The sequence below is a fragment of the Chionomys nivalis genome, chromosome 15 (genome assembly GCF_950005125.1).
Source record: "Chionomys nivalis chromosome 15, mChiNiv1.1, whole genome shotgun sequence".
NCBI lineage: Eukaryota > Metazoa > Chordata > Mammalia > Rodentia > Cricetidae > Chionomys > Chionomys nivalis.
Genome location: NC_080100.1, coordinates 4,989,773 through 5,016,346, shown reverse-complemented (window position 1 = coordinate 5,016,346; position 26,574 = coordinate 4,989,773). Strand labels below are relative to the sequence as shown.

At 42.4% G+C, this 26,574-nt stretch overlaps 1 protein-coding gene across 1 annotated transcript in view; it reads right to left on the bottom strand.

Moving 5' to 3' along the window:
• The window catches only part of Adcy2 (adenylate cyclase 2), a 325,945-nt gene that overhangs the window by 42,363 nt on the left and 257,008 nt on the right, over window positions 1-26,574 (bottom strand). Inside the window, exons 15-17 of the mRNA XM_057789671.1 lie at window positions 16,005-16,089; window positions 5,341-5,478; window positions 70-189 (exon numbers count right to left, since the gene is read on the bottom strand). Coding sequence (XP_057645654.1) covers window positions 70-189; window positions 5,341-5,478; window positions 16,005-16,089 — 343 coding nt within the window. The remainder of the gene's footprint in view (window positions 1-69; window positions 190-5,340; window positions 5,479-16,004; window positions 16,090-26,574) is intronic.

Genomic DNA, 26,574 nt, shown 5'->3' with positions numbered 1-26,574 from the left:
AGGACCTTGCATTGTTTAGGCAAACATCACAGGCAAACAGCAAAACACCAGTAGATGCAATTTTCTTACCGGGAGGAAAAACAAGTTCCGTGCATGGAGAATCGCTACCTGGTTTTCTGGGACAGAAAAGTTTGCGTCTGATGTATTGGCAGTAGGAAGGGTGGTCTCCTCAGAGTCACTCAGGAAAAACTGCAAAGAGAAACGATATTTTCTTCAGTGAATTGTTACAGATTGGATGTAATAAGTAGAAGGTGAGAGCAGCATTCATGAATGATTATGTTTCTTATATGCAGTCAGTGGATGGTCCAGGGTCTCTATACTGCCAGCGATTACAGCTCTAATTTCTCCTTCTTGACATTTTGGGATGTTCTACGCAATAAGTAAACAACCATCACAGTACTGCACCTTCAGTACGGAAACTCCAAGGCTTCAAGATTGTGGTTGCTGTTGTTGTTGCAAACAGAAGCAACTGAATCAAGAGTTAAACTGAAATGCATGCAGCACGGGAAGGCTTGCTAAGCTGACATCATCCCCACACAGATATTCAGCCGCCACTCACAAAATGAGAGACACAGAACTGTCTTCAGTCTCTGCCGTCTTGGTTCAGGCATGCAGTGAAGCAATAGACTTAAAAAAGGCAATTGCCTATGGTCACATCTGCCTACGGTCACATCTGCCTACGGTCATATTTGCACACATTATCTGTGAGCTTCACAGTTGGTGGGTAAAGGGTTACAAACTTGAGGAAATGGATGTTTCTGGAAAGATAGGTGGGATTAGCAATGGGCATCCAGGTCAGCATGCAGAGGTAAAGGACCAACTTGTTTGAAAGGCAGGACAAACCCAACCCCTCTCCCCTAGACAAGCTCTGGCACGAACTGCTTCGGTGACCACTGATCAGTTTTCTGTCATGTGACTGGGGATCACAGACATACTCTGGAAAGGTAAACTAGAAAATCAGGACTCTCACAAGCTTCTCTCTCCAGAAAGAAATTAATCTGTAAACCTAGGTTGTGTATTCGGTACTGGGCTAAATATTAGCATTCAAGGTTGACATGTAAACCTTTCTTGCACTTTTTCCATGGTTGCTGTGTTTGTGTTTACCCGTTTATATTCTTTGGTGTTTATATATTTTGGTTCTTGCCAGTTATCTCAAGTAGAGGAGATATTTATTTATTATAATTTGAGCGATACTTCTTTCCTCTCCCAACAACGGTACTAGACAGAGTGTTTTTATCCATTAAAAATAAAATATATAGTTAAAAGTCAGTGAAACATAGATGTCTTTATCTGCTGCTAAATAATTTGTAGCAAGATCCGCAATCTCCAGTTAACTTACAGTTCTCTTAATTCTTTGGGAAAATTGTAACAGGAGGGAAACAGAATGAAGAAATTACGAGGCCTACGCTATGACCTAAAGCACCACAGACCTTGACTCAATCAATCCCAAGTGCAATTAATTTAAACACGGAAGCGTGCAGAAAGGAAGAAAATGGAGCCTTTTCGACTTGGGGAGATACCACCAAGTCTACTTATAGGAACCCAGGACTTTAAAATAATTAACAAAAACTTCTTGATGATGTAACTATGGAGACCAAAAAGAAGAAAGATGAGGTGCCATGCTCATGTTGTGTGGGTAGCAACAGCCTCTGTGAAGCCAAGCCTTTGCCAGGATGCCATACATAAGCACAATGCTATGAATCTGAAAACCAGCAGTCAATGTGGGGGGCTTTGGAGCTGGCTTGGCAGTTAAGAGCCCTAACGCTCTTGCCGAGGACAGAGGCGTGGTTCCTGGAGACACACAACTGTCCATAACTCCAGTTCCAGGGGATCGGATACATTCTTCTGGCCTCAGGGGGCACTGCATGCATGTGGTACACACACATATGTGATCACTCATACACATAAAATAAAATTAAATCTTAAAAAAATCAGTAGACAAGGCCAATCTCTGTGCACAAGGAAGCTTCCGGACAACACTTCTGCTAACTTCCTAGAATTTATACATCCCCAGAGCATGATCCTTCCCAGTCCCTCTTCCCTACTCTTCCACGCTAAGCTACCTCACTTCTCCTTATAGCATGAATTCTCAATGTCATGACTGTTTAGGGCAGTCCTTGTTGGAGTCTTTTTAGTTTCTAAAGTCTTGGTGACAACTGGGAAATTTATATTGCCTTGAACAAGATAGTCTCATTGAGTGTTAATAAGACTGTTTAAAAAAACAAATTATAATTCCCACAAGTCGAGTCTCAATCAGAAACATGTTTTCCAAGTACTGTTAGCTGTGAACACAGGATCTGACATGGTGATTTGTGCCTGGTGATGTCATTAGAACTCTAGGTTATTCAATGTTTGACTTCAGTCAACTCTCGTCTGTGTGAATCACAAGTTTGTGTTTGATTGACTCGTTCCAGATCTCCTGGAAGTTTCCCGGAAATGATGTGGGAGAGCACCTGATGGCATCACCACAGGGCCGGCATCAACCATGGCAGGGTGCTCCGGCTTTCTGTTAGACATCATTTCTTCTGTTTTTTGAGATTATCATATATAATAACATTGTTTCTCCCTCCTCTTTCGTCTCCCCAAGTACCTCTCCTTTCTGTCTTTCCAAATTCATGGCCTCTTTTTTCATTAGTTATCCAGCTCTTACATGTGACTCGAGACAGCCAGCCGGAAACGCAGGCAGGACAAAACAAGGGCATTTGTAATTTGATAACAAAACCTTATACTGGAAAAAATGGAGAACTAATATTTTCCTTCACTTTTCATCTAGATGTTTAGCATCACATAGATGAATGTGGGACACTCAAAATCCTGGTGACATCTGAGGTCATTTCAGATACGACTCACCAGGACTGTGTCAGAGCTACTTGTATGCAGGCTCGGAAAAACCACGAGTGACATCTGTGGAAGTTCCCATATACCCTGCCCATCTCCGCAGTTGGCGGCACAGGGCTACCCCACAGCCCCCGGGTCTCTCAGGTTGTCCTGAATACATCTGTGCCATCTTGAGTGCGCAGGACAAATGGCAGCTGAGCCTTGAGAAGCTGCTAAGAGGGACCACTGACTATTGGCCGGGAAAACAGGGCCAACTGAAGCTTTTCTGTGACAGAAGGGAAATGGCGCCAATAGGAAGACAAGAGTCGTGAAGACGGCATGCTATGTGAGATAAGCCAGACACAACAGGACATTACTGTGGGAGTTCACTCACTGGAGCCACAACAAGTAAATCCTTGGGGCAGGAAGGGAAAATGCATGCGGCGGTGGGGGAGGGGAGAGGAACGGACAGTAGGGAGGACTCCATTATCTTGCAAGTCGAATTATTGCCATGGGATTGGACAAGGCAAGGGGTTAAATCAAACATTTTCTGTAACATTTTACTCAATAATATGTACGTCTTAAAATGATTTATTTTTATTTTACATGTGTGTTTGCCTGTTCCCCCATGCTGTCCCGTCCTCCCCAGTGTCTGCCCACTTCCTCCTGACCTCCTGACCCCCACGCTGTCCCGCCCTCCCCAGTGTCTCCCCACTTCCTCCTCACCCCATGTCATCCTGCCCTCCCCAACGTGGTTTAGGATGATTTGCTGGTTGCTTTATCCAGCTGGCAGTCTCCCACTTTCCACTGTGAACTCCCGGGAGTCAGAGCGGGCCTTGGGTTCTCAGCATCTCACAATGCTCTAGGCGCACTTTGACATTTATATACATGTTTGTTGTTGAGAATGAATGTTTCCTACCTTGTGGGGACATTAAACCATTTATTATTAATACCTTATGTCAAATCTGTCACCGTATCCTCATTCTATGCTTCTGGGAAGAAAGGGCTGTTCAAGATACTGCTGTTTTGTTCCCAGCCACTAGTGACATCTGCAATATATACTGTGACAAAGGACCTTCTGAGGATGGTTATCCTGGCTAGTTTTAAAGATAACTTGAAACAAGCTAGAGTCATCAGACAGGAGGGAGCCTCAATAGAAAGAAATGCCTCCATAAGATTGGGCAATAGGTAAACATGTGTGCATTTTCCTAATGGGACAGGAGAGGGCCCAGCCCACTGTGGGTGGTGCCGTCCCTGAGGTGGTGGTGCTGGGTTCTATGAAAGCAGGCTGGGCAAGCAGTGAGAAGCAAGTCAGTGAGCAGCACCCGTCCATGGCCTCTGAATCAGCTTCTGCGTTCAGGTTCCAGCCCTGTTTGAGTCCCTTCCCCGACTTCCTTCTGGGATGAACTGTGATGTGGAAATGTAAGCAAAATAAACCCCTTCATTGCCAAGTTGGGTTTGGTCATAGTGTTTAATAGCAGCAATAGTAACCCTAGCTCAGACGATGACAATGACGATGATGATGATGATGATGATGATGATGGTGATGATGACGATGATGATGGTGACAATGATGATGATGATGATGATGGTGACAATGATGATGACAATGACGATGATGATGGTGGTGACAATGATGATGACGGCATGAGGGCACTAATAAGGATGCACCCCAAGTACAATGATAGCCCAAGTGTTCTTTTGGGGGAAGAAGAAGTAATGATAACACAGAAATGAAAAGACTGATCATTGGTTCCATGGTTGTAGAACCAGGGCACCACCTTAGCTATGGGGAGAACATGGGTTTATTTGGTTCTTAGATCCACCATGACAGAGGTTGTAGTACTCAATGCTGAGAAGAGGAGATGGAACCTGTGATGTGCAATGAAAACCTCTCCTACCATCTCAGTCTATAATGAACTGGGGTTTGCAGCCAGGCCTCTTTAGACTGCAGGGTGGCCCCTGTGGTTGGCTGTCATCGCTTGGATGCTGTCTCTCCTGGTGCTATCCTTATCGCCTGCTTGGTTATCCTGATTGTCTGCTGAGCAGACACCAAAAGACAAGACATGGAAAACTATCCCATAAAGCCATCTTCCTCACACAGAGGCCTGTGGAAAGCCTCTCTGTCCTCAGACGGATGGCAGCAACTGTGAGAGGGTGGGTTGAATAGGCAGGAAGCGATTGGTGTCAGAAGGACACCTCAAACTGCAAGACGCAGGGTTGGAGAGATGGCTCAGCAGTTAAGAGCACTGGTTGTTCTTCCAGACATCCAGGTTTAATCTCCAGAACCCACCCACTAGCTGACAACCATCCCTCCATAGCTCCGGGTCCAGGGAATCAGATGCTCTCATCTGACCTCTGCAGGCACCAGACATGCATGTGGTGGGTAGATATACACACAAGCAAAAACATCCACACACATACCAAACCAAGCCAGATGAAAACCAACCAGCCCATCCCACAAGGCAGACCACAGAAGAAAGGTTCTGCCCATGCCAACCCTGACCCAGCCCAGGAGCTCACCATGTTGAACACAGCCATGATGAGGATGATGGCAGTGGTGATAACTGTGAGGGAGATCCTTGGCCATGGGCGGTTGGCAATGATGCCGGATGATTTCAGAAGCCACATGAGGGAGGCAGAGGCTTTCTTGCTGCATTGCTGTGGGGAAGAGAAAGAAGAGGCATACTGCTGTGTAGTATACTCTCTGGAGCGTAAAATGATGGTGTTTAAAACTGCAGGAAACACCGACACGTCTCAGAGATTAAACAAATCGGTTCTATCCCTCCCTGAGGACCCATACAAGTCACGACCTTCTTAAAATCATGTTGGCTGGGCTGTCAGATTAAGAACAAATTAAGCATCTATGACAAAGGTATGATATGATTGCATGTCTTTTCAGACAGACCTGAAATTATGATTTTAGGTAGTTCTGGCAGAGGGAAAATTTCAGTTAATTAAGTCACTCTGGGGGATGTACTGACCGGATGTGTCATCTGAAACAATAACTACAAATTCAGTGGATTTTTGGAGAAAAGAGATCAACATAACTTCCATTTCTTTTACTGTGGGAGCAGCTAGCCTAAGAACAGACCACGTAAACACAGAGTTTAGTTTCTTTATTGAAGCAGATGTGGGATGCTTCCAGCCCACGCTCCAGTACGCATGTCTACTGAAGCTCTCTTGCTACGAGCAGGAATCGCAATTGTCATAGAATGGAAGCTCATGTTTCCTCACCGCTCTCCATGGACTCTACCCTGTACTATGGTGCCTCATGGCTGCTCTTACTCCACTTCGCAATGGAGGAACCATGAGTCTCCCCAGTGTAGGTCTGAGGGTAGAGTACAGTGAGTCACATGGTCACACGAGGATTGTGCCCTTTATCTGATATGACAGGCAGTACCTGTAGAATTCTCTAGGGAATCTCTAGGGAGATAGGTTTCAACCTTCCTAACAGAGACTAGTCCCAAGGCGATGGATTCCAGAGAGCACAAAACTACTCCCATGTTTATATTGTGGTAGACCTGGCACAATCTACTTAAAACTCAATGTGAGACAGTCCCCAGTGACATTAGCAAACAGCACTTACATTTCTTTACCTATTTCACACGCTCTTTTTGAATTACTCCTAAAATATTGTTGACATAAGCAGTATAATATGTTTAATGTCAACACAAGTATCAAATAAGGCTGATGCCGAACGAGAGGCTGTTTGAGGGTAAAAGTCCAATCAGCGACTTCTATGCAATTCCCCACAGCTGTGAGACTTTCTGTACGTTAATTACGCTCTCTTGTCTCCATCTGTGCACCCACCTCCTTGGCCTTTTCAGAGACGTAAACCTAAGGCACTGGAAAGGAACTCACAAGTGTTGACTTTTCTCATTATTTCAATGAAGAAAACATTGGTATTTCTGCACGGCATCTTTGTGACTTGGAGTCTAGTTCAGTTTTCTTCAGATGACGTCAGTAATCAGTTCTTTTTTCCTCTCTTACTCTTTACTTGGCCCCCACCCCCACCCACAGCCCCTGACACAAAAAATGAAGAATCTTAGTCTGCAGCACACAAGTCCTTTCCTGTGGGTGAGGACTCAGGTTTGGGGCTCATTCCTTGGGTAGATTTTTTCCCCCAGGCACTCTGCACTGAGAAGCCAGTGCAGAGTAGAGTCTGTGTTGATTGGCCCCAGGAGCTGAATCTCTGGCTGGAGCAGGAACCACATTAACTGGGCTCTGCAGGGCTGCCCCGCACCAGCACACAGGGAGACAGGCCTGTATTTCACATGCTGATGAAACAACAGGGCTTTCAGAAGGGTGAGCAATGCCTTTGAATCTGTTACCCAATATGGTGGCCCTTAACTCTCAGGACATACAAGGGCCACGGGTGAAAAGAAGTGCATCACTATTGTGTAAGGAATACTGTATCTAGCGGTGGTGTTGACACAAAACACACTCAGATCTGAGCTCTGTACAGAGATGAGGTAGGAAGATCCAGATCCAAGAAAATAATGTTCTTATCGACCTCAGATTCTATCAGACAATAGTATTTGGCTGGGCTCCGGTCAATTAAAACATTACATCTATGTTTGAAGTTTATGGAGTAGGGATAGTATTTTTCTAAAGATAAAAATGATTCTAATCAATTCTTTTCTCTCTGTATTGGGAGTAATAAATACCCATGATACTGAAGATTTAGAATAGAAAACACAAATATTTATCACTCCAAGGATAACACATAGTAATCTCAGATGTTCATATTACAACCAATTAGGTGAAGTGTTATCTAGTTACTACAAGACATTTTTGAAATCACAAAATTAAAAATTCTGAAGTTTTAGAACAAATTGAGGGGACTGATTTTAAATATACTCTCTAGTAGGAGTATGCTATATTCCACCCCTAGGCTAGATGTTCACTGAAATAGATGTGGATGAACCCATGGGAACTTTGTCTCTAGTCATGCAGCAGAGTCAAGTGACTGGCAGAACGTGTAGAGATCTTTAGACACAGGGGTTTGGTGGGCTCAGGACCACAGATTCGGATGCACCTGGCTTCTTTCCTTCTCCCACAGTCTTCACTGGACCCTCAAAGCTGTACTTTGAGACCATTTATAAACAGCAAGCAAAATGTTCATTGCTTTTATTTTGTGTTTTGTTTTGTTTATGGAGACAGGGTTTCTCTGTAGCTTTGGAGCCTGCCCTGGAACTCACTCTATAGACCAGGCTGCCATGAACTCACAGAGATCTGCCTGTCGCTGACTTCTGAATGTTGGGATTAAAGGTGTGAGCCACCACTGCCTGGCTACATTGTTGTAAGGGTCAAGGAGGCAGGTGTCTCTGTTTTCTACCCACATTGCCAACAAGAGGCAGAGTTAAAAGCAAATGGTGATAGCTGGTCATCAGTGCTTGCATCTGGGAAGAGGAAGCAGAAAGGCTTTGTGGGCAAACAGAGAAACCCAGGATGAAATAAGAAGAACCCAAAGATTGTGACTTCACAATGAAAGAGAAATGATCAAAGGATAATGGAGAAGCCGGGGCAGAGTGACCCATGCTGCAGTCCCAGCACTCTGGAGGAGAAGCTGCGGAGACCAGAAGTTCAAGGTCATCCTGGGATAACAAAGACCCTGCCTGGAACAGAAACTGGGGTATGAAAATGCCACAGTGAAACTTTGTATTTTAACTCATTACAGAAAGAGTCAACCCTGATTCTGTTTGCAGTTCCCTACACAGCTGAGAATATTCGGTTTTCAGTTCTTGAGTATCACCCCTGATAAAAAAAAGAGATTTATTAACAGCCACATTCTGATTCAACATTATAAATAAGAGCATTTCAAACAGTACGTTAACCTGTCCTCAGAAGGCACCATTCAACTGAAGAGGAGATGCTTCCTGAGTCCAGGGTGGTGTAGTCTGTGCTTAGAAACTAGCATCATTTCACCAAATCTGCTTCCTCCCGTTCTTGTTCATCACTGGGCCGTATTCTTCCTCACATTGAGATAGGTAGGACAGATAGGTAGGACCACACTCACCACCAATAAACAGGGTTGGTACTAACTATATTGAAATTTGTACAGAAAGAAAAATATACAGTTACAGGAAGGAAGAGCTAGATGTTTTGCTGGGAGCCATGAGACCCATGGACGGGGTGACAGAAGGTGCATGATGAACACTCAAGTCCTGGAACCCAAACCAACAGACAGGACTCTCCACGGGAGAGTCAGTGCTGACACAGTGCACTTGGATTTCCAAAGGCTGAAAAGATAACTCTACCCAACACATTGCCATCAGTGAGGCGGGGATTTGGCTCAGTCGATAAAACACCAGCCATGCAAATGTGAAGACTTGAGTCCAGATGCCCAGATCCACACAGAACCCAGCGTGGCAGAACACGTTTGCAATCCCATTGCTTTCATATTGAGATAGGAGACAGAGACAGGAATCTCTGGAAACTAGTGGGCCAGTTAGCCAAGACCCAGCAACACCAATTTTGGGTATATATCCAAAAGATGCTCAATCCATACCACAAGGACTCAACTATGTTCATAGCAGAATTATTTGTCATAGCCAGAACCTGGAAACAACCTAAATGCCCCTGGACCAAAGAATGGATAAGGAAAATGTGGTACATTTACACAATGGAGTACAACACAGAAGAAAAAATAATGACATCTTGAAATTTGAGGGCAATGGATGGACCTAAAAAACATCATATTGAGGGAGGCAACCCAGATCCAGAAAGACAAATATTACTCATTCATAAGTGGTTTTTAGACATAAAGTAAAGAAAAACCAGCCTAGACATCAAAGAGGACCCTAAGAGAGACAAAAATGCATCTAATCTACATGGGAACTAGAAAAAGACAAGATCTCCTAAGGAAATTGAGAGCATGGGGACCTTTGGAGAGGGTAGAAGGGGAGGGGAAAGAAGGGAGGGGAACAAGGTGAAAGGTGAGGAAATCTGAAGTTATTTTCTGACTTCAATATGCATGTTGTACTTGGACACAGGGTGGGGGGGAGGGAGGGGAGAGGGAGAGGCAGGGGGAGAAAGAGAGTTCTGGGTACTGTACAGGCTAGGAGAATGTGACACTGTAAGCACAAACTTTTAAAAAATGATAAATGATCACAATGAAGACACACAGATTCGTAAAGTGAAAAGGCCGTCATGCAGTGCTCTCATGGGAAGGGTTAGGAAGACAGGCATTGCTTACTGAGAAAACCGAGTCCCAGAGAAGGGACAGTCAGATAAATCATCAACCAACTAGAATAATGATAAAGTGACTAATCGGAGAATATTAGATATACAAAGATTGAACAGTTCTAGCCCGGATGATGGGATGGGTGATGGGATTAGACTATGGTCCCTGTATTGTTCAGGATGCAGCTATAATAGAATTTGAGAATCAGGTGCACAGCCCAAATTCTAAAATAAAAGAAAACCAAACCCCAAATAATCAGCCAGGTTGGAATGCATCATGTCCAAGTTGCTGGGGAGAAAAAAGTATAACTGTTAAAAAAAAACACAGAAGAAAGAAAAAATTAGCAGAGGCAAAGAGGAGACATGGTGAATGAGAACACATCAAATCGGTTGTAGCAGCGATTATAATGTGCATGTATGCTGCTGGTCAAAGAGGAGACATGGTGAATGAGAACACATCAAATCGATTGTAGCAGCGATTATAATGTGCATGTATGCTGCTGGTCAAATGAAGGAGGGGCGCGTCTGGATCAGAGAAAGCAGCATGCGGCCACATGCGATTTACCAGACGTAGTTCCAAATTATTACTGATTTTCCAAACAGACAAAGAGAAGCTGAGAGGGAAAAGGGTCACCAGCGCGCTCAGCCCTAGAAGGTGAGTGCCATATTGCCATTAGAGAAGGCAGACTTCAATGGAGCAGCACTCCTGAAGGGGCCGGAGCTTTGTGTTAGCTGGCGTGTGACCTACTTTTCCTCCCCTAGGATGAACTCTGCACAGTGTGCTTTCATCATTGTCCTGAAGAAGGTGGCTGGCTGGGTGGCACACGGCTACTTCTAATTTCTTCCGACATTTTCTACCATTTTCAAAGGTAAGCTTTGTTTGGGGGATTTTTTTTTTTTTTTGTGTGTGTGTGTGCTATTTCTGGTCAGAGGTACTGTTTTGTACCACAGAGAGGTAAGTCCCTCCCACACAGCTCAGAAGCTGTCTGACAATACCTGTGTTCATTATTGACCCTGCCATCACTGTAATTTTCCCTTCACTGGCTCTGAGCATCTGTGAGGGGTTGGAGGGGCTTCATGGAGCAGAATAGGGGAGATAAAGAGCCCTGTGTCGAGGCAGCACCTACTTACAAAGCATGTTCACGTGGACAGGGTTATACTGGGTCTAGTGGGAGGCCCCTGGGTGTTGAGAAGGCATTCTTGTCTTAAGGGACTTACTATATGTCAGGGGAGGCAATGACACAATAAAAAGTTCAAAATGCATATTATAAAATTGAGGCTCAACTATGCAGCATAGGGCTGGAGTCCCATGATGCTCATCACAGAACTGGAGGAGATCCCAAGGTCTCTGGGATAGGACGTGCTGCCGAGCCCACTTCCACGTGCAAGGACTTGGAAAGGAGTGCCATGGGTGGGTGGGTGGGAGGGAGCACTCCTTGGGGAGGCAGTGGCAAGCTGCAGGTGGGAGGGAAGGGCAGGGAGGAGCTGCTCAGGGCCACTGTAAAAGAAAGAAATTCCTTGACAAGGTTCACAACAAGTTACCGAATAAATCTCTTCACATTTGGGGGTCGACAGAAAGGAGCTCGGAGCTGTGTGCCATTGTCACTTGAGTGTCTGCAGGTGGCACGCTTCACGACCTTTTATCAAGCCAGCTGTGAAATGCCAACCGCCATGGCTTCCTGGGGCTATACATTTTGCACAGAAGACTATGCCAAGGACAATCCTTTTGAAGGAAAAGCATCGGCCAGAGTGGCAGTGTTCGTAACTTCTCTCATTGCTGTGACCAAAAGCCCGACATAAGCAACCTAGGTGGTTTATTCTGAATCACAGCTTAGTAGGATGCAGTCTGTCCATCATGACAGGGGAGGCTGGCAGTGGGAGCCATGAGCCTGGAAGCAGAGAAAGGGGAAAACACCTAACTGGCCTTTCCCCTCCCCGCCTTGTAATTCAGTCTAGCTCATGTGATGGTATGACCCACATTTGAGATGGAGTTTCCCTCTGCTAAGCAGCCCCGGAAACAGCTTCATAGACACACCCATCTCTGCCTGATCTGTGCCTCAGTGTTTCTTCCTCCAATCATGTTGAAAGTCAAAACTAAAGCGAGCCACCACCCTTGCCTCTGCGTGACTCCCTTTGGATAGAGCAGCTTACTTTAATTCTTCACAGCAAGAATTTCACACTGGCATCTCTAGCATCAATACTGCCCTTGGCATTTATGTTTGCAGGTTAACAGTTGGCGGCATTCTGCACATTTTCATAAGTTTGATATTTAATTAACAAGTAAATGCTAATCCCACCAGCTCTTATGCAACTGGTAGGTTTTCTAGGGCCCAGAGAATGAGCAGCCAGGTGGCGGCACCATCTTGCCATGATCGCCATAGAGTATCTGTGATATACACAATTTCCCTTTCTATTCACACAGCACCGTACAACACACACTTAACACTTTCTGGATCAATTATCCATCAATAACCCTGCTGTTGACAGTTAAACAACCATTACAGAATCCTACAAATACCAAAAGAACCCATTACTGGGTTGAGAATTTCTTCCTGAAGTTACAGCCGGCCACTGGGGAGCCTTATTCACGGATTCCTTTATTGAACATTCAAGAGAAATGTCCTAATTTGTGTTTTCCTGAAGGCGAGGCTGTTGAACACCCTTCAAATTATTTATTAGCCATTGTATTTCCTCTTCTGAGAACTATCTGTTCAATTCATTGGCTCGTTTATTGATGTGCAGGTTTATGGTTTTTGGTGTTCAATTCGTACCTGCTTATACATTCTGAATATTAACTTATCTGAAGTGCAGCTGACAAGGATTTTACCCCATTCTGTAGGCTGTTTCCTCCTGTCAACAGTTTGCTTTCTTCTAGTTTTGTGTGATGACATTTGTCAATTCTTGGGTTGCTTCCTGTACTACTGGAGCCCTGTTTCCCAAGTGTGTTGTGTCTACGCCTATAGTTCGACGTGTTTTCTTCCCTAGCTGTTTCACTATTTCAGCTTTTGGCTTAGGAATACGAATCCATTTTGACTTGATATTTGTCAGGTGAGAGATCTTCCTCTGCTCTAGTTGGAGCGAGAGGTCTTACTCTAGTTGGAATGGATATCAAGAAAATGAATGACAACGCATGTTAGAGAGGATGCTGGGAAAGAACATTCACTGCTGGTGGGATTGTGAGCTGGTGCAGCCAACCCAGAAATCAGAATGGAGGTTTTTCAGAACACTAAAAATAGAACTACTGAAATTATCTGGCGTGAGTGGGAAGGAAACACGAAACACGCAACAAACCCCCCTAGGAGTTTATTAGGGGGGGCATGTACAGGCCTGGTGAAGGTTGATGTGCAGAAAGAGAGAGAGAGACGGGGGGGGGGAGAGGGAGAGAGAGAGAGAGAAAGACAGAGAGCTGAAGATGGCGTGTCCAGCTCTTAAAGGCTGCCTAGCGCATTCGCAGAGGGGATGACATGGTTACCTCATATGCAGATGATGGAGCTCATGCATGCATACAAGGGCTCACATAGCTGTGTCATATGTAGGTGATACAACCATGCTGCACATGGGTCATGCCTGAGGGCTTGTCTGCACATGCGTGGCCCTGGAACCCAGAAGTGTCAGCCATATTGTGACTGAATCATAACAACTACTATATGATATACTCAGATATACTACTTCTGGGCATACAACCCAGAGATATTGGCGCAACCATGTTTGCTGCTGTGTTATTCACAACAGCCATGTTTGCTGCTGTGGTATTCACAATAGCAAGTGAATGAAATCAGCCTAGGTATCCATAAATGTAGGAATGAACAGTGAAAATGGGGTACACACACAATGACATCTAATTCAGCTACAAAGAAATTATGAAATTTGAAGGAAATAGGATATACCTAAAAATTATATTAAGATGGTATCCCAGACTGAGAAACACAAATACACATGACGGCTCTCATGTGTGGATTAAAGCTCCTAATCTACTTTTTAAGACAGGGTTTTATTATGTAACCCCAACTGTCCTGTAACTCACTATGTTGACCAAGCTGGCCTTGAACTTGTGATCTCTCTCCCTCTCAGAAGCTAGGACTGCTGGTGTGTATTTATTTATGTGGGAGTGAGCACAGGTATCAGCCTCGACACTGCAAAAGGAGCATGAGTTTGGGAAGGGACTTTTAAGGAATGGGTTGGGGCAGGCAGCAAAGTACATGAGACATGAAAATGGATAGGGTGATTGATACTGGGGATGGAAGGGTTCACGTGAGGGGAGAGACTGGGGAGGTGAGCAGGGGAGGAGGATAATCCAAAACAATGCACGTATAAAAACGTACAAAGGAAACTTGCTCCTTTCTGTGTGCTCATTTTAAAAGTAAATAAAAAAGACATGTCTTCAAGTTTAGCCTTTGCAAACCCTGGCATGTTATAGCCTTCTGAAGGGCAGGCAGACACTGGTTCATTTGTAGCTTTGAAATCTTCTGAGACAACAGAGAGTCATGAAGAACTTGCTATTGAGTGGCAAGTAGGTACCAGGGTTTGGGAAGCCCCCAGGAAGGGGGATGGTAATGAAGAACTGTTAATTTCATCTTAATAGAACTTGGGGGTCCACAGTCTAAGAACAGGGGGATAAAAGAGCTGTGTTCTTTTTTTTAAATATTTATTTATTATTTATTATGTATACAACAGTCTATATGTGTATGCCGAAGGCCTGAAGAGGGCACCAGACCTTATTGCAGATGGTTGTGAGCCACCATGTGGTTGCTGGGAATTGAACTCAGGACCTTTGGAAGAGCAGGCTATGCTCTTAACCACTGAGCCATCTCTCCAGCCCCAAGAGCTGTGTTCTTAATAATAAAGAGGCTGGAATCTCCAAGGCCAAAAGGGAGGCATGAGAAAGATCATAGTATTTCTTTGAAAGTAGCAGACCCAATAGCCTCCATGCCCCGTCTCCATGTCGATGGCAAACACAGCTTCTCAGGCACAGGGGTGTGAACTGTTATTTTTAGAACAGGATTGGATTTGAAGTGGAGCACAGTGATAGTTCTAGTACTGGAGGCCAGAGAGGTGGGCTGCAGAGGGCTTTGGGGGACAAGGAAAAGGAGAGTGGGTCTGTGCTTTTCCACACAGGTAAGACTGTGGATCACGGCAAACCATGTGTATTCTCATAGTAAGTATTTTGTGGGCATGGATGCTTTGCCTACACATATGTCTGTACACCACATGCATGCCTGGGGCTCAGTTTAGGTAGCCTCTCCTGTTTTCACTTGTGCCCATTAAAATGAAACATTGGCTTATTGCATGTCTCCTCGCTGGATTTCTAAGGTAGCTCTCATAGTTCTCTGGCCAGCTAGTGACACTTGTTTAATATGCAAAAAATAAATGAAGAGATAACTTTTATATCCCAAACTCATGTTTAGCTAATATGTAAATTATGAAACTGTACAATGGTTGATTTCAAACACAAATAAATGGTATCTTTTTTTAGACTTCTAACTTTTTATATCTTCAATTTAGATTTCAAAGGTGTATTTAAAAATACTTTGATTACCCCTTTCATAAAAACCTTCTGACACTTGCATTCACTACTACAAGTAGTCTGAAACTCAGAGATGATTTCCAAACAGTTGACAAACAGATGAACAAAAGCATGAGTCTCTGGAAGTGACACTCATCTTTGCTGGGTGCAGTGGTCCATATCTATATCCCCAGGTATTTGGAAAGCTGAGGCAAGAGGATTCTAAGTTGGAAGTCAGTCTACACTAGAGTGAAGCCCCATCTCCAGGTATAAAAAAAGCCACCTAACATTGTAATAGCTGTTAAGCAAGTGTCTTTGTTGTCTCTGAGACACTTCAGTTTATACCTGAGACTCTCTTTCCCAATGGCCTGAAGGATGCTAGAAACCACAGCTCTCCAAGTATCAGTCAACAATCCCTTTGTTGCTGAAAAATGGAAGTAAGCCATTTCAATATAATCAACACACTCTCCAAAAGTTCTATGTTGGAAGCACCTACCAAAAGCTGTCCAGCGAAGCAAACAAAGAGGATGAAGGTGAGGGAGAGAAACGCAGCTCCAAAGGAGAAGCCAAGGATGGACGTTCTACCGGGAAACAAAAAGCAACAGGTTAGCGTGGAGGTCATGTCTGTCACTCTGGAAAGCAGCAGCAACGACACTTTCCACTTAATTAGGATGTGACTGAACTAGAACTTCAAACAGTAGCATGCATGTATGTATGAATGCATGTATGTATGCATACACATACAGATAAATAATCCATCACATCTCCTGAGTGCCTCTTTCCTGCTCCCGGTGCCCCAGAAGCTGCTGTCTCTATGGCTGCCACCGTGACCACCTTGAGCATCTCACCCTACACCCTACTGGTGTCTTGGGGACACTGAATCTCCAGTCTCCTCCACACCTTCCACCCAGATTCAACTATATTCCACATAGACACTGTTAGGTGCCTCCCAAGTTTCTTTCAGGACGTCACTGAGCAGGCCATGCACATATATGATCGAGTTAACCAACATGGAAGCATCCTGTGATCACATGAAAAGCATGTCCAGTTAAATCTGCCCAGACAGCTTTCAGGCTCACATAGGAGAATGTACGTCAGGACTGTGGAGAAAGCTTGGTGGAGAAAAGCACTTACTTATAACAACCAAAGACTAGAGTTTTCATCCTCAGCACCCAGTACTAAGCCAGGTGGGTGTGGAAGCCATGTTCCTAGCACTCAGAAGGGAGAGACAGTGGATCCCCAGGGCAAACTGACTCATTGGGCTAGCTGCATCAGTGAGCATCAGGTTCAAAGCAGAGATTCTTTCGCAGTGAATAAAGTAGAGAGTGATAGAAGACACCCAGTGTTACCATCTGACCCTCATATGCACACACACATGCATGTACCCACAGGTGAGGTCATCCACACACATGTGAGCACACACGCTCATATGATACATAAATCCACATGAAAAAAGGAATTTTATGTATGTCTGAGTGGTACTTTCAATAACTAAAGAATTCAGTCTTAAATATGCTATTTAACACCATGCTAGAAGAGTTCAGCACTAAGAGAGGGGCAAAAACACCATGAACAATTGCAGACGAAATTCAAATGGAACACCCATAAAAGGTCAGATGTAATCTGAGGCCACCGTGGAAGCTGGTGCCAATGCAATTGGCTAGAAATAGAGCAGAAACAGATGAAAGCAGCTCTGAAGAGAAGAGAACCCTCCAGACGGCAAGGAAGGGAATAGAAGAACCAGAGACAAATGAGTAAGTACTGGTGTGGGAGAATTATCTGTCTTCTGTCAATCATGTTTAAAATAAATGCTGATTGGCAAGGCAGGAAGTATAGGCGGGTCAACCAGACAGGAAGTAGAGGTGGGGCAATGAGAACAGGAGAATGCTGGGAAGAAGGAAGCCCATTCCTCCACAGTCCAGCCTAGACCACCAAAGAAGCAGGATGTGACCTGTCCCACTGAGAAAGGTACTGAGCCATGTGGCTAACATAGACAAGAATAATGGGCTAATATAAGTTATAAGAGTTAATAAGAAGCCTGAGCTAATGGGCCAATCAGTTTATAACTTATGTAGACTTCTATGTGATTCTTTGTGACCTTGCTGGCTGTGGGAACTGGGCAGGAGAGAAACCCCAACAAGCCTGCTCCTCCTGCTACAAAGTTCAACTGCAATCATCCTGCAAGAACACTCCCTGAGCCCCAGGAAGAGCAATGGAGCAAGCAGTTGATGTACTGAGCAACACCTAAAGCTCTCACAATGGGGCACAACCTCTCAATCCACTGTCTCACACACCTATGCTATTTCAAGAGATGATTATGGGGGCCAACAAGAGCTGTAATCTTCAGTTCAAACCGACACTTGGGCATTGAGTCAGGGTGCTTTAAAAGAAGATCCTTATAAGATGGTGTATGTATATCCAATCTAGATTGTTGACTGGCATCATGGCCCATCAAGATTCTATTACACAAACAACTTACGTAAAGATCAGAAGGGCAAAGCTAAGCCACTAGAGGTCAGGCAGTGGTGGCACACACCTTTAATCCCAAAATTTGAGAGACAGAAGCCGATGGATCTCTGTGAGTTCAAGGCCACCCTGGGCTACACAAGATCAATGAAGAAACAAATCCATGTGGTGGTTGCTCATACCTTTAATCCCAGTCCTAGGGAGTCACACACCTTTAATCCCAGCACTAGAGGGAGTATAAAATGAGAGGAGAGGAAGGCTGTCTGCTTAGTCTGTGGTCTCCCAGCCTTGGCAGAGGTAAGACTTCTCTAGTGGCTTGGCTGCTTTGCTTTTCTGGTTTTCAGGTTAAACCCCAATATCTGTCTCTGTGTTTTTATTATTTGTGCTACAACTATGTGCTCCCTAAATTCCCTTATCCAGAACATTATCCCTCCATAGAACATGTATGTATGTATGTATGTATGTATGTATGTATGTATGTATGTTTGTATCCCTATTGGATCCCGTGGAATTGAAGTTATGGATGGTTGTGTGCTACCATGTTGGTCCTGGGAGCTTGGATCCTCGGCAAATGCAATAAGTGATCTTAACCACTGAGCAATCTCTCCAGTCACAGTGAAATTATATTTTTGACTGAGATCTGTTCTTATTCATCAGCATTTATAATTCCACTGTGTTTGTTGGTTCTGTTTCTTGAATCACTCTTGATAATGCCACTAGGAAATTATCTATTGTATTTGGATTTTGAAATGTAAAAATTCCATGTAACATCTACAGTTTAATTCTTATACCTAAGGCGCAGGGATCATTGTGGCAAAGAGGGTGTCCAGATTGTTAGAACCAGATGAATGGGAAGTTTGCTGTGAGATTGCTTTCCTAGAAATGTCAGAAAGACCACACCCAAGAAGTCTCATCAACATGGATACCTACACAAGACCTGAACAACAATACTACCAGCCGACATGCTAACAGAAAGAAAAGCTCATGGGTTCTCAACACTAGACAATGGGGGAGGGCTGAGAGGCAGAGAAATGGTCTTCCCCAGGTTATCCAATACCACACGGCCAACCAAGATCATATACATGCAGATAACATTATATGGGTTGAGCAGGTTTTGTTTATGTATTTAGGAATACAGCAATTAAAGAAAAAGAAGCCATGACTTTGACCGAGAATGAGGAGGAATGCACAGGAGGAGATGGAGGAAGAAAATGGTAGAAGGAAAATCATGTAATTATAATTTAAAAAATAAATACAAAAATCGTAGGTAACATTTTCCTATAATTCAATAATTCACATATTTGAAATAATTTATTCTTATGTTTATTTTTTTCTAAAATCTGGATGAGTCTTGAAACCACATACCTTGCCAAACTCAAAATTGAGTTTTTGTTTCATTATTAAGGACTATGATTTCTGTTAATTTTCTACATTTTTAGCTTCCAATTCAACTGAAAATAACTTTTTTTGAAACTTATACTGTTTGTTTTTAATTGTTATTTATAACCAATATTTTATATTTCCTAATAAATGCATTTAAGAAAGGTCATAAATATTCCAACAATTATTCTTTTAATTAAATCCTATAGCTTTTGGTATATAGCTACTCATAGTTACTCTTCCCTGTAAAGTTTATAATTTCAATTTTCCATCTCCTTATAATATGAGAATAATTAAAAACATGATTATCAAATTGTGCAGACTGACTATTTTTGGTTGGCCCTCGTTATCTCTAATTTCATTATATTGGAACAGAAACTGGGGCTTCTGTTTTTCCCATTATGATAATTTATTTTTGCTCTGTGTGTGATAAATATGTCACATTTCTACTATGTCTTATGCATTTTAAAAATGCTATATATTTTACTTATTGTTGGGAATGAAGTGTGTTAGCTAAAACTCTGAGAGAGCCTGAGAGTCAGACTTGCACCGAATTGGCAAATGTTAGAGTATGCTAATATTTCCCTCTAAGACTCTGGACCTTCCAACACTTTCTTCTTGTCTTTCAAAGAGACACTGGAGTACACAGGAAGTTATGATTGCTAATTCTCTTGGAGATTCCATCATAAAACTCAAGGCTCCAAGGGAGGGAAGTGAAACACAGTCTCACACAGCTGTCACCTGTGAACCACAAGGACCAGCGGTGTAGTATAACCCTAAGGGTGCAGCAGTGGTATAGCACTGTAACACTAGGAGCTACACCCATCACGGCTCACCAGTAGGGCTGCCTAAGCATGAGCTAAAAAGGAAATCGACACGCTAATGTGGACGGGGAAAACGTGTCTCAACTCTACACAACTGACACGCTAATGTGGACCGGGGAAAACGTGTCTCAGCCCTCCATGAAGGCAACCGGAAACTAAAGCCATTCATTTGAATTCGATCATGCCTAGAATTTATATTATTGCAGCTTCCTCTTCTGTGATCTGCTTCCTGGAACAGTCCTTTGCCTTCTTTGTTGTGCATTTGCCTTCCCACTGCTGCTCTCCAGAACACAGTGCCACGTGACCTTGGATTTGTATCCTTGGGCTTCTAGGCTCTTTTTAAAAGTAGGATGTTTTTATTTGTGCACATTTATAAAATGTGTTAATATTTGAGTAATTCTTTCCTCTTGTTTTCTTAAAATGTTTCTTGAGATTCACATAAAAACAGTTGGGTGTAGACTTTCTCTTGTAGGAAGATTTTTTTTTTATGGTTTATTTAACTTTATTTTATGTGCATTGGTGTGAAGGTGTCAGATCCCCTGGAACTGGATTTTCAGACAGTTGTGAGCTGCCATGTGGGTACTGGGAATTGAACCCTGGTCCTTGAGAAGAGCAGTCAGTGCTCTTAACCGCTGAGCCATCTCTCCAGCCCCATGTAGGAAGATTTTTAAAGCAAATTTAAGTAAATCAATAGATAAAAAATACAAATCAGTAGATACAAAAATAAGGGATACTTATTTTATCTTATATAAATACTTTCAGTCTCAGGAAATAACAAAATTCCTAATGTATTCAGGTGGTATCTGTAAGTACACAGTGAGTTACTTTTTCCCTCACGGTTTGAGAACTTTGTGTTAATCTCCTCTATATTTATTTTCTTTTATCAGTCTTGCTACTGGCTTAAAATTTTTTAAACTATTTTTTAAAAGCCAAGTTTTAGTTTCATTAATTTTTTCTTAATTATTTTCTATTTTACTGACTTCAAAAAGTATTATCTATTTTCATTTACTTGTTTGAGTCTAATGTGTTCATCTCTTCCTGCCTCCCTAAACTGGAAACAGTTAAAAGATTAGATGTTTTCCTCTGTTCTAATGCAAACATTTTATTTATTCTAAAATATTAATAAGATTCATATATTCTGGACAAATATGACAAAAATAATAGAGATCATAAAACTCCATTATTTAATGCACCATAGTACATTGCAGTGTACAAAGACTTACTTGAAAAGGAGCTTAGGAGCACTTAAATTATACAGTAAGGCAAATATAGTAAGTTAAATAGTCTTGAAAATTCAATGCATAACTATGTCTAATATTTTTGATAGTATCACATCAGTCTTGTCTGTGAGAAATACATTATTGGTATCCATGTGTGCTCTGCTGCACAACGGCCACAAAAATAGCAAAATACAGTACAGCTCTCTGCATTCCAAAGACTTGGGTACTGAATATTCGTTTGGATTGGCCACCTCTACCTTTAAAAGTCTACCCAGGGTCTGATGTGTACATAGTATGTTTTACATAGAATTCATTGTATTTTATAAACACACTTGTGCCCTTTATAGATAAGCGGTTAATTAAACTGTATGTGAAAATTCTTTGTATAGAACTGTTTCTTGAATTTTCTTTGTGTCCACAAACTTTTTAAAAAAATATTCATTTGTTTATTTAATTTATTCATTTTATACCCCGACCACAGTTTCTCTTCCCTCCTCTCCTTCAGTCCATTAATGCTTTAAATTCATAATCTCTAACCTTCATCTACTTTTTTGACATATTTCACATATTTTAATATATGATCTGTTACTCTTTAAACATTTAAAATTTTCTCTTATGATTCCCCAGTGGACTTGTGATTTATTCAAAGGCAAATAGCCTAGGATAAAACACGCAGGGATATTTTAGATATTTAGATACTGTTGGTTATTTATTATTTGATTTTGGTATTTCTATATATCAGACTCTAAGATTTTAACTTTTTATAACTTATTTCAATCTTTTTCAGACCCTTTGATGGCTTTTCTGAGTTTGTATAATTTATTTATTTGTTGATATTTCATGTAAAATTGGAGAAAATGTGTTTGTAGTTTGGTTTAGTGTTCCATAAAACAATTACCAGGAAGCTGACAATTTCACTCCAATACCCATCCTTTTTTTGTAGAGAAAGGAGTAGACCAAAGATGCTATGCAAGCTGCCATGGAAGGAAAACAATCAATTTTCCTATCTAGTTGTAAAGTCTACAGTCACAATAATGACCAACCTTGCAAGATACCTTCCATTTTACAATAGTGGCAGATTTATCTCCGGGGTAACCAATAGCTGGCTGTCTAGGTACACTTAAGGTCCACTCAATAGGAGGGAATTCATGTCCAGTACTAAACTGAGCCAGCTTCCAGTTTGCTGGAGAGATCACAGACCCTATTGGGGAACCTATTACTATCATTTTCTAAATTCTTATAGCAGGAAACATTGTCCCAGATGTCATTTCTATTTATGCAGACATTTGTCTCTTCTAAGGTTATTAGGTACTGAATGCTTGTGTGGGATGTGAGCAGATTGCCAGAATGGAGTTAGTCTCCAACCATAAGACGTTCCTCACCAGAGCCTATCCAGGCTGCCACCCTGAGGACAGACTTCTGCTTTCTAAAACCTTTGAGATGAATTCCTGTTGTTTACAAACTATGAATTCAATGGTCCTCTGTAATAGAAGACACCAGGGAACAAGAAATACCACGAGTCAGGGCAGTGGTTGGTCCAAAGCTCTTAGTTACTACCATTTATCCAGCTCATTCTTTCAAAAGCATCCCTGGCCCATTAAGCGTACCAAGGTGTTTGTGCAACTTAATCAATTTCAATTAACATTCTTGTTGTGAAACTGTTTCTTTTAAACACATGCGTATAACTGATTTATAAACTTACTGAAAAGTAACTTTGACTCTTCCTTCCCATGAAGCAAGAGAAATTACACCTTTTAGTGACGATGTTTGGCTTTGCCACTTTAATCAGTTATATTGTTACATTCGTGGAAATTTCAGGCTGATTGGAGACAAAGTCCTTTCCCCCTCTATGATTTTGCCTTCATGAAATACAGGTGGCCCTAACAGAGACAGAGTCACTCATTTGGGGGGAGAATAACTCAGCAGAAGCATATTCCCTCAGAGCCTACAATTCATCCTTATTATAAGCTATTTCACTGGATAAACAGGGATGCCTTTCTCTGGAACTTCACTCAAGGTTGTAAGACACGGGCCTCCTTTTCCTCACCACCCGACGTATCCCTCCAGGAAGACTATCCCACCTCTATTCAGAACTTCTGAGTGGCATTTATCAAGGGCAATAGTGGAGGGGACAGATGACAAGTCACCATGAAACAACTGGAACTCTCCTGTAGAAATAAGTGGAACAGCTTCAAAAGGGAAGGGACTTGAGCAGCAACCAAGAGCAGAGAAGAGGCGGAAGTTCAGGACAGGGAAAGGAATTCATGTAGTCTTTGGCCCAGATGCCAGCTCGCAGGTGATTAGACTCAGCTCTGAGGTCTTCACACCACGTGAAGGTCCTCAAGTATGGGAGAAAGAAAAAGGAGTGCTGTTGGCTAGCAAAATTTCCCTTCATGGCTATCATACAGACCAAAGGTTTGAATTTCCCAATACGGTTTATCCCATGGAAAGCACACATGCTTTCTCGCTGGCTAACTGCCTCCCATGGTTACTAACCCTTTCCTGAGACTTAACATCTACCCAAGAAATGAATTTTCCAGACTGTATTTCAATGTAACTTCTTCCAGGATTCCAAAGCTCACAGACTTCCTTCCTTCCCACAACACAGGCACCTGGTGTCTAATATATGCGCACATCCTTGGTGTGAAAAATGAGCCCTGCTATCCACATTTTTTCCTCAAATCTGTCCCTTCCACGGGATGCTTTCTTTCTGTAGAATGGTAGGGTATTCTTCTAGCTTCTCAAACGAAGTGCACAAAGAGAACTCTGATAATTTTTGCATCCACAAAATATCCCTCTGATAATTGTCATATCTAATGAGGCAGCAAGAACCATCTGCATCCTCTTTATAATGCAGCTCAGGATGGGACCATTTTTATCCCATTCACGTAAACCATCGCATCTTACTCGATCATGTTTCTTTCCTGCTCCAGGAAAGCAAACACATCAACCCAAAACACATCCAGCTCATGACCTCTGGTTCAAATCCTCACAACGTCTTGAAGCACTGGGTAAGAGCACCATAGCTCTTACGGTGGGCATCACTATAAGCTGCCAAGACAGTTTCTCTTAACTTATCACAGTCTGCTTTCCTGAGGCATGCTCCAGCTTCTGACTTCCCATCAAAGCAAATGGCCTCTACTGTAGTTAATCCCCATTGCTGATGCCAAAGAAATTGAGTCTACTTCTACTGGGTATGAATGATACTATTTTCAGATTGTTGTCTTTTATTTTCCTCTTTTGAGATAATTATAAAAAATGGCCTTTTGAAGAAACTATTAAAGAATTACTGAAAATATATCTTTAAATTAGTAAGGAAATTGACAGAGTCTAAGTAGAAAAAATCATTCTGATGTTGCAATTTTGCTATTAAATTATCTTAAGTGAAGTATCATTATTATTAGCTTAGCTTAGGATAATGAAACACAAGATATCTAACTAAACATTATTAGAAAAACTTACCCTTGCTTCAATAATTTTAACAATGCTTGGTTTAATATAATCATTGAATCTGACAGATAATTTGAATAAAATAATTGAAACATGCAAAAATGCTCTCTGTGTTTGAATATTATTTGGTCTTAAAATAGGAGGTAAAATCATATGTATGCAGTGCAGGCAGAGCAGCCCTGCACAGAGGGGTCAGTGGATAATTTAATTAATTCTACTCAAATCCTGAAACTAGAACCAGGTTTCAAAATTTTGACTGGGTAAAGAAGGTTCCAGAACCTCTTTCCAGAAAATGCTTTCCTCCACTGACCATTTCCAATTAAAAGATCCCGTTAGTCATTCATTAGCTCACCCACTCATCCTAATCAATGCTTGCCTTTTCTGACTTAGAAAAGATTTAGCAGGTAGTAGACATAACTACCTTGATTTCTAATTTACCCCATACCTATTATTATCAAAATACCACACCATGTCCCATATGTTTGTACAATTATCACTTAAAATACAAAAATTACAAATACACAGCTATCCATGCATATGAGAGGGAGTGCTGATGAGGAAGCAAGCTTACTCTAACACAACAAAGTCAGAAAACAAGTCAGGGCACGCCAAGCAAAAGTGAGAGGCACAAATTTTAGTGAAAATGCTTCATACAGTGCAACAAATTATTCTTCACACAGATTAGATAAGAAATAAAATTATTAGCCACAAGAATGGCATCAAACTCTGAGGGTCATTGAAGCCTGACAGACCCAAGGGAACCCAAGGCTGGCACAGTCTATTTAGTCTGAGATTTAACATCTACCACAGTAAGTGATGCGTCCAGGAATTTGATTCATTGTGAGCTGGAATTGAGATATGGTTTAGGGAGCTCAGGGGCCATGAAGCGCTGTACCACCACTGAGTAGAAAGCAGGCCTGGAGATCTTGAGAGAAGAATACCATCTCCAGGACCTGATGGAGGAAGGTCATTGGTTAATAAAGAAACTGCCTTGGCCCATTTGATAGGCCAGCCTTTAGGTGGGTGGAACAGACAGAACAGAATGCTGGGAGGAAGAGGAAGTGAGGCAATTGCCATGCCTCTCCTCTCTGGGTCAGACATGATGAAGCTCCAGCCCAAGATGGACATACGCTAGAATCTTCCTGGTAAGCCACCACCTCGTGGTGCTACACAGATTATTAGATATGGGTTAGTCAAGATGTGAGAGTTAGCCAAGAAGAGGCTAGATATAATGGGCCAAGCAATGTTTAAAAGAATACAATTTGTGTGTTGTTATTTCGGGGCATAATCTAGCCAGGCGGCCGGGAGCTGGGCGGCAGGAATGTAGCCCACTGCTCCTTCTACAAGGACCCTAAGTGGAAAAAGGCATCATAGATATTCAGGATCCCCAATCTCATTTCGGGCCACAGACATGCAATCTCCATGACTTACTATGCAGCCATTTCCACCTAGGGATGTAGCCAAAGGTGGTACCTCCAACAGGTGAACCCCAGAGGTACCTGGCACCAAAACCCACCTCATGATGATGCCATTATAGGCAAGAATGAGTGAGGTGACTGTGAGCCGGAGCCCTTGCGATGAAATCATGTCTAAATTAGAAACAGTGAAAGGAAACACCTCCACAGGATAGTCAACAGACCAAATGGCACAATCCATCTGTTTATGAGCCATAAGTAATAGAATGAAAACAGCAATATTGTTTCAGGAGATAAAAGTAATGTTCAAA